Raw genomic sequence first — 17,252 nt, forward strand, 5'->3', positions numbered from 1 at the left:
GCTGCTCAGTCTGTGAGAAAACGTTCACTCAGAAGTGGAACATGGATTCACACATGAGGACACACACGGGAGGGAAGTCCTTCAGCTGCTCAGTCTGTGAGAAAACGTACGCCTATAAATGTGGTCTGGAGAAACATGTGAAGAAAACGCACACGGATTCAACAAAAGACCAAAGCTCGTCTGGTTAAACCCCTTAACTCCCGCCTGAACCGAGCACTTTTTCTCCAGTTTGGCTTTACCCCAATCCAAAAGCTTCTGGAAAAAAGCTGAGAAAATAGCAATAAAACTGAGACGAAAACAATGATGGAAATGTGACAAAAAAGTGACGAAAAATGGATGAAAAAGTGGCAAAAATGTCACAAGAAATTGACAAGAAATTGAAGAAAAATTGACAAAAATGTAATAAAAAATTGACCCAAAAAATTACAAAAAATTAACAAAAAAATACAAAAAATGGATAAAATTTGACCCAAAAAATTACAAAAAAATTGACAAAAAAATACAAAAAAAATGATGAAAAAGTGGCAAAAATGTCATAAGAAATTGACTAAAAATTTACAAAAAATGACAAAAATTTGATAAAAATGTGACCAAAAAAAAGACAAAAAATGACAAAAAAAATGACACAAATGTGACAAAAATGTGATCTAATATAATTGACAAAAAAGTGCCGAAAAATTGATGAAAAAGTGGCAAAAATGTCACAAGAAATTGAAGAAAAATTTACGAAAAATGACACAAATATGACAAAAATGTGATAAAAAATGACAAAAATGTGCCAAAATGTGATTTAATATAATTGACAAAAAAGTGGCAAAAATGTCATAAGAAATTGACAAAAAAATTGACATAAAAAATTACAAAAATGTGACAAAAAAATACAAAAATGAGTTGAACACCCAAGAAAAAAATGATGGAAAAAAATCTGACGACGTGAGGAAAAAGATCCTCTCGGTTCAGGCGGGAGTTAAGAGGTTAAACACGAGAACAGAACTCGCAGCTGTTCAGTCTGAGGTTTATCTCAGAGCGATCAGGAAACACTTCGGTGACCTGGTTAGTTGTGTCGGAAGAGACGAGTGTGACGAAAATGTGCGTCACGTAATTTATTTATTTTTTAACCTTTGTCAAATGTTTCTCTAAATAAAAGTCAAATCTTACAAAATCTCTGATCATTTCTCGTTCTGGGCTTCAAATATTCCGTTTCAGTATCAGAACTACTGGCCTCACTGACCGCATTGTCAGTGCTTCATACTATCCTCTGTCACGTGTCGTTATGGGGGAACAGCTCCACCTACTGGCCAAGCCCTTTCGTTTATCTGTAAATATTCAGCCCACAATAGCAACATTAGCAAGCAGTAGATGATCTTCACTCAGGCTCTCACAAGGCAGAATGAAGGCTTAAAGGGACTAGATGCAAGTTGGCCATGTTATATTCACTACTGCCCCTTCAGGTCATCCTTGTAGGTGCAGTTTCTGAGTGACAGGATTTTAGAGGCAGTTGTGGTGAGAAATGAAAAAAAAAAAAACCTCATAAAACGTGTAAATTAGGGGCACTCGGGTGATCTCTGCTCATTTATTTCAACAAACATTTATTTATTTACAAAACGTGACAATTTCTATCATACAGTTTTGATATTGAGGTCCGTTTTGTTAAAGGGAATCCCCAGAAGCGGGAGGGGGGAGGGGCCCACAATTAAAATATACAACATACAACCAAAGTACAGAAACAGGAACTAAGGTGTGACCCAAAGGACAGGTGCTGGGAGCTGGTCCTGGGGGGTGGTCTTAGACAGTGTTGTACCTGAACGCGTTAATTGAACGTAACCATGAACGCGTTCATTCTGGTGTCTGTGAACGGCATTCCCGTTCTATTTACGTTCGTTCATTATGGAGCCAGATTTCTTATATCAGTGAATATAAAACCCCACCGCACCGTCAGAGTTTACCAGCGGCTCTAAACTCTGGCGGGTCCACGGTGTAGCTCCGCCCCCGAGCCAACGGCCCGACTGTGTCCAGTTCTGTGGCGCTGAACTCTGCTGTTTATGGCTCTGCACACCGGTAACCAGCGGGTCCACACGGTGCCGCAGCAGCCACAGTGTGAGGGTACAACGCTAGTTTCCCTTGTGTAACTTCTGTGGCTCCAAACTCCTCTGCTCCGCGGTGCCGCTCATTTACATAAAGACACAATATGGAGTTTTTTTTTAACTACAAATTAGCTCCTAAAACAATCTTATTTACATGGTTAATTCACCAAATTAACACAAATGCAATTGAATATTTGTAGCTTCATTTTCCACTAAGAATTTAACAATTAAACTTAAAAAAATAAAATATGATTAGCAAAGATAAAAATCCACTCTGAAAACAGTGACAGGCTGACATGAAAGAGCTTTAACACTAAGTGAGGCCATAATATTTTTGACTCATGGCTAAAGTCAACTTTCTCCAGTTCTCCAAAGGTTGGCAAAAATGCATCTCAAAATACTTCAGATTGTTGCTTTAAGATATGGAATATAACAATATTTCCCTGAGCGGGGAAATAAACTTCTCACCTATTTCACCCCCGATCTGTTTTCATGCCTGAATAACAGCTCGCAGCAAAAAAAATTAAAAAAAGAACTATGAACTAGTTCATTTTTGGAACTATGAACGAACTATTTACTATAAACAATTATGAACTATGAACGAACTAGTTCATTTTGAAATTTGTGAACTGAACTTTGAACTAGTTCATGTAGAAAATGAACTTTCCCAACACTGGTCCTAGGCCGTGTGGATGTTGTACAGGCTGGGAGCTGGTCCTGGGGGCGGTCCTGGGGGGTGGTCCTAGGCCGTGCCGATGTTGGACAGGCTGGGAGCTGGTCCTGGGGGGTGGTCCTGGGAGCTGGTCCTGGGAGCTGGTCCTGGGGGGTGGTCCTGGGGGTGGTCCTGGGCCGTGTGGATGTTGTACAGGCTGGGAGCTGGTCCTGGGGGCTGGTCCTGGGGGTGGTCCTAGGCCGTGCTGATGTTGTACAGGCTGGGAGCTGGTCCTGGGGGTGGTCCTGGGGGTGGTCCTGGGCCGTGTGGATGTTGGACAGGCTGGGCGCTGGTCCTGGGGCTGGTCCTGGGGGTGGTCCTAGGCCGTGCTGATGTTGTACAGGCTGGGAGCTGGTCCTGGGAGCTGGTCCTGGGAGCTGGTCCTGGGGGGTGGTCCTGGGGGTGGTCCTAGGCCGTGCCGATGTTGGACAGGCTGGGGGGTGGTCCTAGGCCGTGTGGATGTTGGACAGGCTGGGGGCTGGTCCTGGGGGTGGTCCTAAGCCGTGCCGATGTTGGACAGGCTGGGGGGTGGTCCTAGGCCGTGCCGATGTTGGACAGGCTGGGAGCTGGTCCTGGGGGTGGTCCTGGGGGGTGGTCCTAGGCCGTGCCGATGTTGGACAGGCTGGGCGCGGTGCTGACCGACCTGCGCCGCTCACTCTGAGGCAGCTTGTGGAGTAAGGCGTCCCTGAAGGAGCGGCACATGAGGAAGTAAACCACGGGGTCCAGGCACACGTTGGCGGCGGCGAGCACCAGCGTCGCCTCCTTCAGCTGGAACAGGACCCACCTGCACAGAGGAGGCGGTTCAGACCCGACACCGGCATCACGCGGGCGGACTGTGGCGCCCGTACTCACCGGGCCTGCAGGCTGAACCCGCTCCAGGGCATCTGGCTCAGCGTGTAGGGCGCCCTGCACACGTGGTAGGGCACGAAGCACACGGCGAACACCAGGAGGAGGCTGAGGATGCTGCGGCTGGACTTGCGGCACACGGAGGTGGTGGCGGCGGCGGCGGAGGTGGTGTTGTTGTTGTTGTTGTTGGAGCGCACGCGGCGGTACGAGCGCCACACGTGCACCGCGATCCGGCTGTAGCAGGTCGCCATGACGACCAGCGTCAGCCAGAACACGCCCACGGAGAAGAGGGTGGACACCTGACGGGACAGAGAGTCAGACTTTACCCAGAACGCGGCTGCGGTCATCGTCATGGCGACAGTAAAGGGACATATCCACATGAAGTTTGGCTTTACCCAAATCTAAAAACAAACGAGCAACAAGATGCGAAGGAAGAGTGACAAAAACCTGGCAAAAATGCTGAACCTCTTAACTCCCTCCTGAACCGAGAGGATCTTTTTCCTCACGTCATCAGGTTTTTGTTGGGTGTTCAACTCATTTTTGTAACTTTTTTTTGTCATTTTTTGTCAATTTTTTTTTTTTTTTATCACATTTTTGTCCTTTTTTTCGTAATTTTTTCGTCCTTTTTTAATCAAACTTGTGTCATTTTTTGTCACATTTTTGTCATTTTTTTGTCATTATTTTTGTCATTTTTTGGGTTATTTTTTGTCATTTTTTATCACATTTTTGTCTTTTTTTATTTATTTTTCCGTCATTTTTTAAATCAAATTTGTGTCATTTTTTTGTGACATTTTTTGTCAATTTTTTTGTCAAATTTTTGTCACTTTTCTGTCCTTTTTTTCGTCCTTTTTTATCAAATTTGTGTAATTTTTTGTCACATTTTTGTAATTTTTTTGTTTTTGTTTTTTTTGGTCATTTTTTTGTCACTTTTTATCACATTTTTGTCTTTTTTTTTTTTGTCATTTTTTTAAATCAAATTTTTGTCATTTTTTGTCTTTTTTTGTCTTTTTTTGTCACATTTTTGTAATTTTTTAGCCAATTTTTTAGTCAAATTTTTGTATTTTTTTTGTCGATTTTTTATCACTTTTCTGTCCTTTTCTTCGTCCTTTTTTAATCAAACTTGTGTCATTTTTTATCATATTTTTGTCTTTTTTTTTTTTTTCGTCATTTTTTTAATCAAATTTGTGTCATTTTTTGTCACATTTTTTTGTCATTTTTTTGTCCATTTTTTGTCAATTTCTTGTGACATTTTTGCCACTTTTTCATCAATTTTTCGTCACTTTTTTTATCAATGTTTTCTCACTTTTTTGTCACATTTTCATCATTGTTTTCATCTCGTTTTGTTGCTATTTTCACACCTTTTCTCCAGAAGCTTTTGGATTGGGGTAAAGCCAAACTGGAGAAAATGTGCTCGGTTCAGGTGGGAGTTAAGGGGTTAAAAAGTTTTACTCGGTCTGAGCTTTCAAAATGCAAACAAAATGTGTCCAAAGCTTCCCTCACAGACCTGGTGCCAGCGCACTCCGAGCGGCGTCTTCAGCTCCATGCAGCGGCGGCCGTTCTCCTCGTTGGCCTCGCGGCTCGTCAGCAGGACGTTGGGGAGCGCGCACAGGAGCATCACGCCCCACGTGCACACGGCCACGAGCGACGCGAAACCCGGGCTCTGGGAGAAGTGCACGAGCGACACACGGCCGAACCTGAGACACACCGACACAAGGGGAACTCAAAACATGACATCTTTACATTTATATTCCCCTTGTACACAGTAGTAGTTAAGTATTGCAGTATTTGAAGTACTCACATGTTGAGTAAACTCCCGGTGTTGGGGTGCGAGTTTCTGACGATCTTTACGTATCGATCCAGACTGATGAGCCCCATGAACATGACGCCTGTGTACATGGACGAGTAGAAGAGAACCGCGATGTACCTGCGCCACACAAGAGGGAATACGGTAATGTACCTGCACCACACAAGAAGGAATACGGTAATGTACCTGCGCCACACAAGAGGGAATACGGGAATGTACCTGCACCACACAAGAGGGAATACGGTAATGTACCTGCACCACACAAGAGGGAATACAGTAATGTACCTGCACCACACAAGAGGGAATACGGTAATGTACCTGCACCACACAAGAGGGAATACGGTAATGTACCTGCACCACACAAGAGGGAATACGGTAATGTACCTGCACCACACAAGAGGGAATACAGTAATGTACCTGCACCACACAAGAGGGAATACAGTAATGTACCTGCACCACACAAGAGGGAATACGGTAATGTACCTGCACCACACAAGAGGGAATACGGTAATGTACCTGCACTACACAAGAGGGAATACAGTAATGTACCTGCACCACACAAGAGGGAATACGGTAATGTACCTGCACCACACAAGAGGGAATACGGTAATGTACCTGCACCACACAAGAGGGAATACGGTAATGTACCTGCACCACACAAGAGGGAATACAGTAATGTACCTGCACCACACAAGAGGGAATACGGTAATGTACCTGCACCACACAAGAGAGAATACGGTAATGTACCTGCACCACACAAGAAGGAATACAGTAATGTACCTGCACCACACAAGAGGGAATACAGTAATGTACCTGCACCACACAAGAAGGAATACAGTAATGTACCTGCACCACACAAGAGGGAATACAGTAATGTACCTGCACTACACAAGAGGGAATACAGTAATGTACCTGCACTACACAAGAGGGAATACAGTAATGTACCTGCACCACACAAGAGGGAATACAGTAATGTACCTGCACCACACAAGAGGGAATACAGTAATGTACCTGCACCACACAAGAGGGAATACGGTAATGTACCTGCACCACACAAGAGGGAATACGGTAATGTACCTGCACCACACAAGAGGGAATACAGTAATGTACCTGCACTACACAAGAGGGAATACAGTAATGTACCTGCACTACACAAGAGGGAATACGGTAATGTACCTGCACCACACAAGAGGGAATACAGTAATGTACCTGCGCCACACAAGAGGGAATACGGTAATGTACCTGCACCACACAAGAGGGAATACAGTAATGTACCTGCACCACACAAGAGGGAATACAGTAATGTACCTGCACCACACATCATTTGTCACATTTTTGTCATTTTTTTTGTCATTTTGTGTCAATTTTTAGTATTTTTTTAGTCAAAGTTTGTCACATTTTTGACATTTTTTTTATCACATTTTGTGTCAATTTTTTGTATTTTTTTTTGGGTCAAATTTTTGTCATTTTTTGTCACATTTTTGACATTTTTTTGTCATTTTTTGTCTTTTTTTTGTCACATTTTTGCCAATTTTTTATATTTTTTTTGTCAAATTTTGATCACATTTTTGTCATTTTTTTTGGTCATTTTTTCGGCATTTTTTAAATCAAAAAATTTTGTCACATTTTTGTCATTTTTTATTGTCATTTTTTTGTCATTTGTTTAATCAAATTTGTGTCATATTTTGTCAATTTTTTTTATGTTTTTTTGGTCAAATTTTGATCACATTTTTGTAATTTGTTTGTAATTTTTTGTCATTTTACCTGCACCACACAAGAAGGAATACGGTAATGTACCTGCGCCACACAAGGGCTGTTTCTAACGCCTCATTTTACAGAAGTCACAAAATATATTTGGATGAGACACTTTGCACTTAGAGAGTTATTACGGTTTATACCGACATGTCCTCACACTCTTGTCTTGTTTTAATGTGCCTTGTCTTAAATTGATAATATAAAATTATATTTGTAAGAAAAACAATTCACTAAAATAATGTAGGCCAAGGTCAGACACTGGAACAAAAATCTATATTATATTTCTTTCGATACAAGCCGTTATAGTTAAACAATTCTGTAGATCTACTGCTGGTTAAAGGAACGGGCCGGTCGCTTCTACCTTCACCCCCGTTTGGAGCCATAGGAATACACTGGGAGAGGCCAAACGCTATCAACATCTTTGGTCTTTTTACGTGACTGAGCGCACACACAAAGACCAGACAGGTACGGATCAACTCGTCTAAGCTCAGGTAAGAACAGATCTCAGTGTGGAAAAACGGTGGCCTTTTCCTTGAAGAATCAAATAATTATTTTTAAAAAAAAGCATTTTCTCCAGTTTTCACCCAAATCTAAAAACAAAAGAGCAACAAAATGCGAAGAAAGAGTGACAAAAACCTGGCAACAATGCTTAACCTCTAAACTCCCTCCTGAACCGAGAGGATCTTTTTCCTCACGTCATCAGATTTTTGTTGGGTGTTCAACTCATTTTTGTAAGTTTTTGTGTCATTTTTTTGGTTATTTTTTGTCACATTTTTGTCCTTTTTTGTCACATTTTTTTTATATTTTTTTTAACATCTTTTTTTTATCACATTTTTGTCATTTTTTCGTCATTTTTTACATTTTTCCGTCATTTTTCACATTTTTTCGTCTATTTTTTTATCACATTTTTGTCACATTTTTGTCATTTTTTTGTCACATTTTTGTCATTTTTTTCGTCATGAATCAAATACTTATAAAGAAAGATCAGAATAACTATTACATTAGTCCAGACATTCACTTTTTTCATGACTTTAGAACTGGAAAGGATGGACCCCACAAATGGGTAAAATAAGGTGGACCCCACAAAGGTAGAACCGTGTGTGTGTGTGCGTGTGTGTGTGTGTGTGCATGTGTGCGTGCATGTGCGTGCGTGTGTGTGTGTGCATGAGTGTGTGCACGCGCGGTACCTGCACATGAGCACGTGCAGCCTCCAGCCGCCCACGCCGAGCCGCGTCAGGAGCCTGAAGGGGAAACTGCTCAGCATCAGCAGGTCGGCCACCAGCATGTTCTTCAGGTACACCACCAGGGCGGCGTCAGAGGGCACGGCGCAGAACACCCAGGAGGCCAGAGCGTTGAGGAGCAGCCCCAGCACGAACAGGCAGAGGTACAGCGGCGGCAGCACCTCCTCCGTGAACACGCTGTGGAAGTCCGGGCCGGAGGAGGAGGCGTTGGAGGCGACGGGGGACGAGGAGTTCGGCCACAGAGACATGTCTGAGCGAGAGAGAGAGAGCGTGAGAGGAGGCGGAGCCCAGACTGACAGGTGAACACTGCAGGAAAGTAGAACTACATCCAGAGATATTGTTTTAAGTTTTGCTGAGAGTAAAATAACAAACACAGGCAGATATTATTTGATCATTATGAGGAGCAGTGGAAAATTGAATCACTAAGCAAACAAAGAAAACTTACATTCAGATTAACCTCTTACCACCCGCCTAAACCAAATGCATTCTGTCCTCTGTGGCTGTTATATAGGCCTGTGTAGCACCTAATTTGAAAGCTAAGACCCACAAAACTGACCTTTTTCCTCGCGTTGTTGCTGTGTTGTGTCACCTTTTGTATGTTTTTTTTTTCCTTTCTTTTTTTCCATTTTTGTTACTTTTTTGTTGAGTTTTTGTCACTTTTTTGTTGAATTTGTGTTGAATTTTTGTTGAATTTTTGTCACATTTTTCTTGAATTTTTGTCACATTTTTCTTGAATTTTTGTCACTTTTTTGTTGAATTTTTGTCGTATTTTTGTTGAATTTTTGTCACTTTTTTGTTGAATTTTTGTCACTTTTTTGTCGCGTTTACATCCTTGTTTTCTTCTCATTTTTTATGGCTGTTTTGGTGCTTTTCCCCCAAGAATCTTTTTGGGTAGAGAATGTTTTTCAAAATTTATGTTAAATGTGATCTAGAAGAGGTGGAGGTGTGTCACTACAGAGGGGCTTCTGAAGAGAATGTGTCTTATGTGACTTATGTTTGGTGCAGGATGAATTCCACTTAATGTTCTATTGTCCATAGTATACTGATTTAAGAACTGCTTTGTTTGAAACAGTTCAATGTAATAATCCTGATTTATTTTGGTTGGCAGAAGGTGATGTGTTGAGTTGGTTATTTAGAAATGAGGTTTTTTGCTTGGAGAGACATGTGGAGCATGGACAATGAGACTGAAAGCTTTGTGTCCAGATTCCTGATTTTACAGTGAAATGTGTATTATATATCGAACATATTGTCATCTTCTAAGTTATATTTATAGTGTCTTATATGTGGGCTGGGCCAGGGGCGGACTGGGACTGAAAAACAGCCCCGGACTCAGCCTGGTCCAAATTAGCGTAAATGTGACACTTCCACAAATACATATGTGAACCTCTTACCCCCCGCCTCAACCGAGAGCATTTTCTCCAGTTCGGCTTTGCCCAAATCTAAAAGCTTCTTGACTGGAGAGCAACAGTGTAACGCCTCATTTGAAAGGTAAAATCTAGAAAAGTGACGGTAACTTTTTGTCACGTTATCGCTGCATTTTTATCATGTTTTTTTTTGCTTTTTCATTACTTTTTTGCCGTGTTTTCGTCATTTTTTTGTCACTTTTTCGTTGTGTTTTCGTCTCTTGTTTTTCTGGGTTTTTTTCATGTTATTGTTGTTTTTTCATCGCTTTTTTCATTGCTTTGCCGTCACGTTTTCGTCACATTTTTGTTGAATGTTTGTCACTTTTTTGGTTGAGTTTGTCACTTTTTTGTTGAATTTTTGTTGAATTTTTGTTGAATTTTTGTCCCATTTTTGTCACATTTTTGTCACATTTTTGTCCCATTTTTGTCACTTTTTTGTTGAATTTTTGTCACATTTTTGTCACATTTTTGTCACATTTTAGTAGAATTTTTGTCACATTTTTGTCACATTTTTGTCACTTTTTTGTTGAATTTTTGTCACATTTTTGTCACATTTTTGTCACATTTTTGTCACTTTTTTGTTGAATTTTTGTCACTTTTTTGTCACTCTTTTGTTGCCTATCCAGCACATTTTTGTTTTTGGATGCTTTTCTTTTAAGCTTTTAGATTTGGGTAAAGCTCGGTTACGCCCGGGGGTAAGGGTAAAGTGAGAGGCGACCTAAGTGCAGATGTTAAAGAGTGGAGTGAAAACGGCCCTAAAGTAACATCTGCACACGTTTACGTCAGTTTTTCTAATGAAGTAAACAACGACCAGCCACTGTTTCAAAATCAAGAGGATCTGAAACCACTCGCGGCTGTTTTTAAATCATGACCAGAAATTGTTTGTGAAACTGAGTCAAAGTGAAATCTATGAACGTAGACGGAAGCGGCAGAAAAAGTGTGAACCAAAGTGAGAAGAAGCCACTGAAGCCACATCCTAAAGCGGTCCAGGAGCTTGGTTTCAGATACTGCAGAATCAAATATTAATATTACCTTACCTGACAAAATCTGAACGATGAGCCAGGTTCAAATGTAGAGTTTTATTTTGTGACTTTTTCAGAGGGGATTTTGGATTTTGTTAGAATAAGCAAATGAATTGTTAAGAAAACTGTACAAACCGGGAGAGTAAAATAAAACAAGCTCTGAAAATAAATAATAAGAGTGGAAAGTTTGACGTCTGTAGCTGCTGAAGTGCAGATATTGTTGAGAAAATGCATTTCACAATTTCCTAAATGTGTGGATAAACATTACATTCATTCATTTCCTAGTCGACAGTTTAAATTCTAAGAAATTAAATTGAATGAACATTAAAGGAGCTACACCTGACTTTACTATTGTGTCTGCATTTAGTGTATTGTATTTGTGTGGAAAACCACGTGTGCACCAAATTATATTATATATTTCTATCAGTTTTATGAATTTTCAGGCCATTTTTCTATCATTTTTGGGAAAATGACCCTGCAAGTTTGTCTGTTCCACATATGTGAGGAAAGTTATGAATGATGGACACAACTAACGCTTTAATCCAGTGGCTCCTCAATTGAAAACAAACATCCGGTAAATGGCCTTTAAACAAAACTGCAGCTGTGTTTTTGAGCAGTACAAACAGACGAGCGATATCAGTTCTTTACAAGAAACGCAGCTCGATTCCCCCACGGAAACACTGATAAAACAAAGGCCTGATTTCTCCTGCACTCACCAAATGTTGGCAGGTCTTTGGTCCATAAACTCTGCTCCGGTTCGGTCTTGGTTTAGCCCCGGTTCGGTCTTGGTTTAGTCCTGGTTCGCTCTTGGTTTAGTCCCGGTTTGGTCTTGGTTTAGCCCTGGTTCGGTCTTGGTTTAGTCCCGGTTCGCTCTTGGTTTAGCCCTGGTTCAGTCTTGGTTTAGTCCCGGTTCGGTCTTGGTTTAGCCCCGGTTCGCTCTTGGTTTAGTCCCGGTTCGCTCTTGGTTTAGTCCTGGTTCGGTTCTTCCTTGCTCTGCGCTCGTCGTCTGTTTCTCCTCAGCGCTGACTCTTTCTCCTCCATCTGAAGCTCCGCCTCTTTTTGACTCCTTTACGTCTCACACATGTCCCTCACTCTGTCTGTACACATTTCTATAACGGCTCTTCTATATTAGGCCTTAGCTTTCAAATGAGGCGTTACTCTGGCCTACAGGCTGCAAGCTCCAGACGCTGAACTGGGGGAAACGTGCTGGGTTAAAGTGGGGGGTGAGAGGTTAACAAAACAGAAGACAATATTTGACATTATATTTTCCAAATCTGAACTGTGGTCCTGACGCTAAACCACTTGAGAACCAGTGGTTAGTGGTTCCCAAAGTGGGGGTCGGGACTCCTCAGGGGTCGCGAGGCCTTGGGTGGCGGCCCCCAAATGACTTCATGATGAAACCAAAAGAAAAATGCTGCTGTTTTAGGCCTTTTTTAGTGTAAACCAGCCTAGAATTGGTGAAATCCATTCAAATATTAAACTGTTTGATACACATAAACTTGATTATAACGTGTTTTTCTTCCCTGAAGTAGCGTAAGAGGCAATAACTTTATACAATGGGGGTCCCGAGTTGTTTAATGTGTCACTTTTGGGGTCCCAGCCAAAAACGTTTGAGAACCCCTGTTTTAGAACATTTTTAAACCTTTTCCTTGTCAGAGTCAGGACTGTCTTCACTGCCAACAGCTTCACACACTAGGACTTTTCTTTGTTCAATTGTGCCACATTAAACATATAAACAAACATTAAAGTATGAAAACTGTCAGACTGGGACGTCCGCTTGTGCTAAAGTGTGAATATTTACCACAGACACGGCGGCCGGTCGTGAGCGTGAGATGGTGAGGATGATTCGTGTGAACTTCCTGTTGCGCCGCGTCAGAGGCGAGTCCTGTGGTTTTATCTGCAGTTCAGAACTTGTTTTTTAAATGAAGTGGCATCGACTCTCACGACGAGCTCCGTCCACTGTGAAAACACCACAAACACATTATCAGTAAAGATTCGGCTGAATTCACTCGACGTCACAACATCGTAAACAGCCTCTAAGTCGGTGCAGCTTTGAGGTTTATCTTTAATATTTCTGTAACGCCTGGACCTCGGGATTCTTCCACTAAAGACAGATCATTTTAACCTCTTAACCTCCGCCTTAACAAGTGCATTTCCTCCAGTTCAGCTTCACCCAAACCTAAAAGCTTCTCGAGTTCTGGAGTTTACAGCCTCAGTTTACAGTCCTGTCATTATGTATTTGTATTTATTAATTTTTGTTTGGTTTGTGTATGTGCCGGTGCGTCCACCCCCAGTAAAGGTCTTGCCGCCCGATGAGGTCAGCCAGGTCCTGTCGTCATCATCCTGGCACTTTGTAAATGCTTCAAGGACTAGATGCAATCCATGTCTTCAAAACCTGATTCATGTAATAATTTTTTTGGTCTGTATAACCAATGTTACGTCTCACATAGAAGCTACTTGGTGCTTACAGAGGCTCACTCTCAGTACCTTTTTGACGGGACAAAGATTTAGAACAACTTATGCTAAATAAGGAGCCACGTGCAAACTCCTGTGGCTCCCAAGATCTTATCTTAATTTTAAATGTGCCATCAAGCTATAAACACTGCTATAACCCACTATAAACATTCCACATGGTGATTTTTTTTCTAGATGCGCCCCTGGATGAAGCCAAACTGGACATATTATACTCGGTTCAGGTGGGGGTTAAGAGGTTAAAACACGTCCAAAAGGTCAAACACAAGATAAAACCGTACGTTTAAACCTGCCTTGATCCATTATTCAGATTTTGTTGCTGAAACTATCGGACATTTGTGGCATTTTTAGGCACAAAAGGCCTTATTCCATATGAAAACATAAAACGAGTCCACGTCCTCCTCATATTTATGCCACTAATCTACAGCAAAGGTTCAAATTGATATTGTTTCCCTGTTGACCTGCAGTGGTGGGTTTAGCTCTGGGTTTGGGGGGGTTCCTGGGGGAGGTGGCGGCTGTAGCGTGTGCAGAGAAGAATTGGAGGAAGAGTCCCATTGAGGCCTCCATTGATCTCCACAAAAGAAAACATCTGCAGGGCTTTATCTGGACTTCTATTCCAGATGAAAGGTCCAAAATATCCCCCGACTCCAAAAACGGAGCACGCATCTATCCGCCTGTGCTGATGTGACTGAAATATAAGAGGCAGGTGTCACAGTCATGTTAAAATAACTCCTGGTGTGGCTTTGATGAGGAACAACACCGACACAGGGATAAAAGTGGGTCCAGCATCACAGGAGCGGGACACGTCCGGCCCAACACTTTATATAAAGATATTATTACTGCCTAAATTAATCCATAATCTTACTCCGTTAAGAGACAAAAGCGTCACTCGGCAAATATTAACACTAAATTGTAGTTTAATTTAAACTTTTATGAGTTTTCTTGTACCTTGTTCGAGGGGATAGAGGACAAATACACAGGAGGGATAAATAACATCATACTGCGTCATACTGATATGCAAGCCAAAAATATACCTGAGAAACAAAGTTATGGCTTTACAACAGAGATAACCCAATGTGAAAGAAACTGTATCGATCAAACGCCGGCAGTGGATGTTTAGCCGGACTTGTGCCGGGGCGATGTGGGACTTTTCGGGGTACTTATATAGATAGATGGATACTTGGATGGATAGATACTTACTTACTTACTTACTTACGGGATGGTGCTCTACGTTGCCTGGAGAAGGGTCTCAAAACTATTCTGCCAAGCTCACCAAGGCTAACTTTACTGTGCGATGAACAATTGGTCAAAGGGCTAAACCAGGTGAAATGAAAAATTCTGTGTACACTAGATATTGTATCAAAGACTCATCTTAAAAAACTGGAAAAGCACCGAGATGCCAAACATTAAAGAATGGCTCGGTTAATTTACAAAAACAACATCTTGCAAAATAATGTTAGCAAAGAGAAATGTAAATGGAAAAGTGCAATTCGAATGGTCAAAATTCTTGCAATGTCTTAAATTATAACATTATAGAAATATCCTCCCTGTATTTTAAAACTCAGTGGCAGCTCTGCCACGACAACGGCAGCAAGCTGAATACAGTATTCACCACTCGGTTTGCTGCTGTAAGATTATGTTTTGACCTACATATAAAATTGAATATAATCCCTTACAATCTGTTTGTCTTAATCCCCATTCACCTGCATGTTTGGGATCTGGAACTCTCAATGGAACTGAGTTGACTCTAACATGTACTATTACTGTTATCTCTCTTACGTGGTGATATGTTGTTGTTTTTGTTTTGTCTTAATAAAAAAAAAATAACGATAGATTGATAGATTCAGATAGATTCAGATAGATTCAGATAGGCAACTCCAACAGCTGCCCCCACGACGCGGCAGCGGAAAAGTGGAAGAAAATGGATGGATGGATACTTAGTTTATTGAGGAAATTCAGACGATAAAGCCCAATGTGCATTACCTAAAACAGGGAAAAGCCTCTGTTTCATTAACATGAAAAAAGATAATGCAGCATTTTAAAATGTGTTACGTTATACTTTATTAATCCTGTAGGGACTTTCGTTCTCTGCATTTGACCCGTCCTCAGAGCCGCTGGGGCGACCTGTAGAAGCAGTGAGCAGCCAGTGTAGGCCGGCCCCCAGGGACCCATCTCCAGATGTGGAGCCAGGCTAATGGTCAGGAACACCTGGCTGGAGGAATATCCTGTTGTACATGTTTTTAGCGGTAGGGGAAACCGCAGTACTCGGGTAAACCTATGCAGACACGGGGAGAACATGCAAACTCCACAGAAAGGTGGAAATCGAACCTTTGACCTTCTAGCTTGAAGCATGAGCTTAACCGCTGTGCCACCATCTCTGCTCCTAACCTTCATTTATGTGATGGAATATCCAGTTTTCACAGCAGACCTTCCCTCCTGAGCCAAGTGGGAGCAACTTACGGCACAATAGCATCAACAAACAATGGAAGATGTTTATGTGTGAAATGAATCCAAGGTTTGTAAAACAGTTCATGAATCAGTGACATGTATTTTTTTTTTTTTTTTCTAAAAACACATTATTCTGGTCAAAACTTGCAGTATGAGCCAAAGTAAACAAAACAGGAAGACACACATCAAAAACACTGTTTAACTGAATAAAAGGCCATTAAATGAGGAAACTATATGATAACCTTTGCGCCTCATTTAAAAGATACAAAATTGATCTGACCTGATTTTTTTCACTCTTCTGTCACTTTTTGCTGCATTTTCGTCACAGTTTTGTCTCATTTTTGACCAAAATGGAGAAAATGTGGTCGGTTCATGGTCGGTTAAGAGGCTTTTTGGCGTATTTAGGGTGAATATGGGTAAAGTGGGACACTTAACTTTAATCATGATTATTTTTTAACGTGTCATATTTCATTACTAAAAATACAAACACACCCAGTAATTAGAACCAAGTAGTAAAAAAGCAGAGGTATGTCCAATGACATAGCATTTGGGGATTTATGATCTTAAGGTTATAACTTTTTAAAACTAACACACATGCAGATTTTTGTTGATAAATTATATAAGGGGATGCATCTGCAAACAAAACATCTCAAAATCACATGTTTATCCTTTATACTTTTATTTTTCTAAGAGATTTTATCACTGTCCCACTTTACCAATGTGCTATTGGTAAAGTGGGACAGTGTATTTTTGTGGAAAATCCTCGAAAAATGTATCATTGGACCAACCTGTGTTTGAGGCAAAATTATAACTTCTGTGTTAAACATTTGACTTTTTTTCCTCCACTGGTGTAAAATAGACATCTGAAGCTTTTTAAAAATATACAACATTAAAGACTTTGGTATTTAATTCCAAACCAAAAATGAGGTGGAAACTGAATTTTCAAAAAGTGTCCCACTTTACCTATATTCACCCTACGTCACTCGCTTCTTTTCACTTTTTCTTTCTACTTCAAGTGAAGTTATTTCAAAGTGGCGTTGCTCTCACTTAAAGGGGCTATATCATGCTATTTTAGCCATTCCAAAGTTAAGTATAGGCATTTATATGGTATATTATACCTCTACCATTATGGAGCACTCATTTTTGTGATAAATATAAGTGTTTTCTGGAGGTATTTTTCAAACCCGGAAGACACAACGCTTCGATTCAGTTAACTCCGCCCCCTCTCTCAGCGCATACAACTTTACCGTAATATAAATACACAACAATAAGTGAAGTCACTTCACGATGCAGTTATACGGAGTTGACATCTGCAACACAGCTTCATAAATGGCTAACACACACATGCTAATATGCTAACACACATGCTAATATGCTAACCCGCGTTTGGATTGACTCACCCTCTGCTCCATCGCTGTTTACATTATGGGACTCGCGTTGGTTATAAAAGTTAATCCACTTTGAT

General features: G+C 41.1%; 1 protein-coding gene across 1 annotated transcript; it reads right to left on the minus strand.

Moving 5' to 3' along the window:
- Positions 1-3,384: 3,384 nt before the first annotated feature.
- Positions 3,385-11,729, minus strand: LOC306980837 (P2Y purinoceptor 14). The gene is made up of 6 exons (XM_079580329.1): positions 11,584-11,729; positions 8,389-8,692; positions 5,441-5,566; positions 5,147-5,336; positions 3,649-3,941; positions 3,385-3,580 (listed from the first exon to the last, which is right to left on the minus strand). Exons 2-6 carry the CDS (start codon positions 8,688-8,690, stop codon positions 3,394-3,396), a joined length of 1,098 nt encoding a protein of 365 aa, XP_079436455.1. The 5' UTR covers positions 8,691-8,692; positions 11,584-11,729; the 3' UTR covers positions 3,385-3,393.
- Between the last annotated feature and the right edge of the window lie 5,523 nt (positions 11,730-17,252).

The sequence above is a fragment of the Gobius niger genome (genome assembly GCF_951799975.1).
Source record: "Gobius niger genome assembly, chromosome: 1".
Lineage (NCBI taxonomy): Eukaryota > Metazoa > Chordata > Actinopteri > Gobiiformes > Gobiidae > Gobius > Gobius niger.

Excerpts from the sequence above, each read along its gene's own strand:
- LOC306980837 (XM_079580329.1), bottom strand. The coding sequence starts at position 8,690 with ATGTCTCTGTGGCCGAACTCCTCGTCCCCCGTCGCCTCCAACGCCTCC. Across the intron at positions 3,942-5,146 it reads TCGGAGTGCGCTGGCACCAG|GTGTCCACCCTCTTCTCCGT; the intron begins GTCTGTGAGGGA and ends CTGTCCCGTCAG. Across the intron at positions 3,581-3,648 it reads GGGTTCAGCCTGCAGGCCCG|GTGGGTCCTGTTCCAGCTGA; the intron begins GTGAGTACGGGC and ends TCCTCTGTGCAG.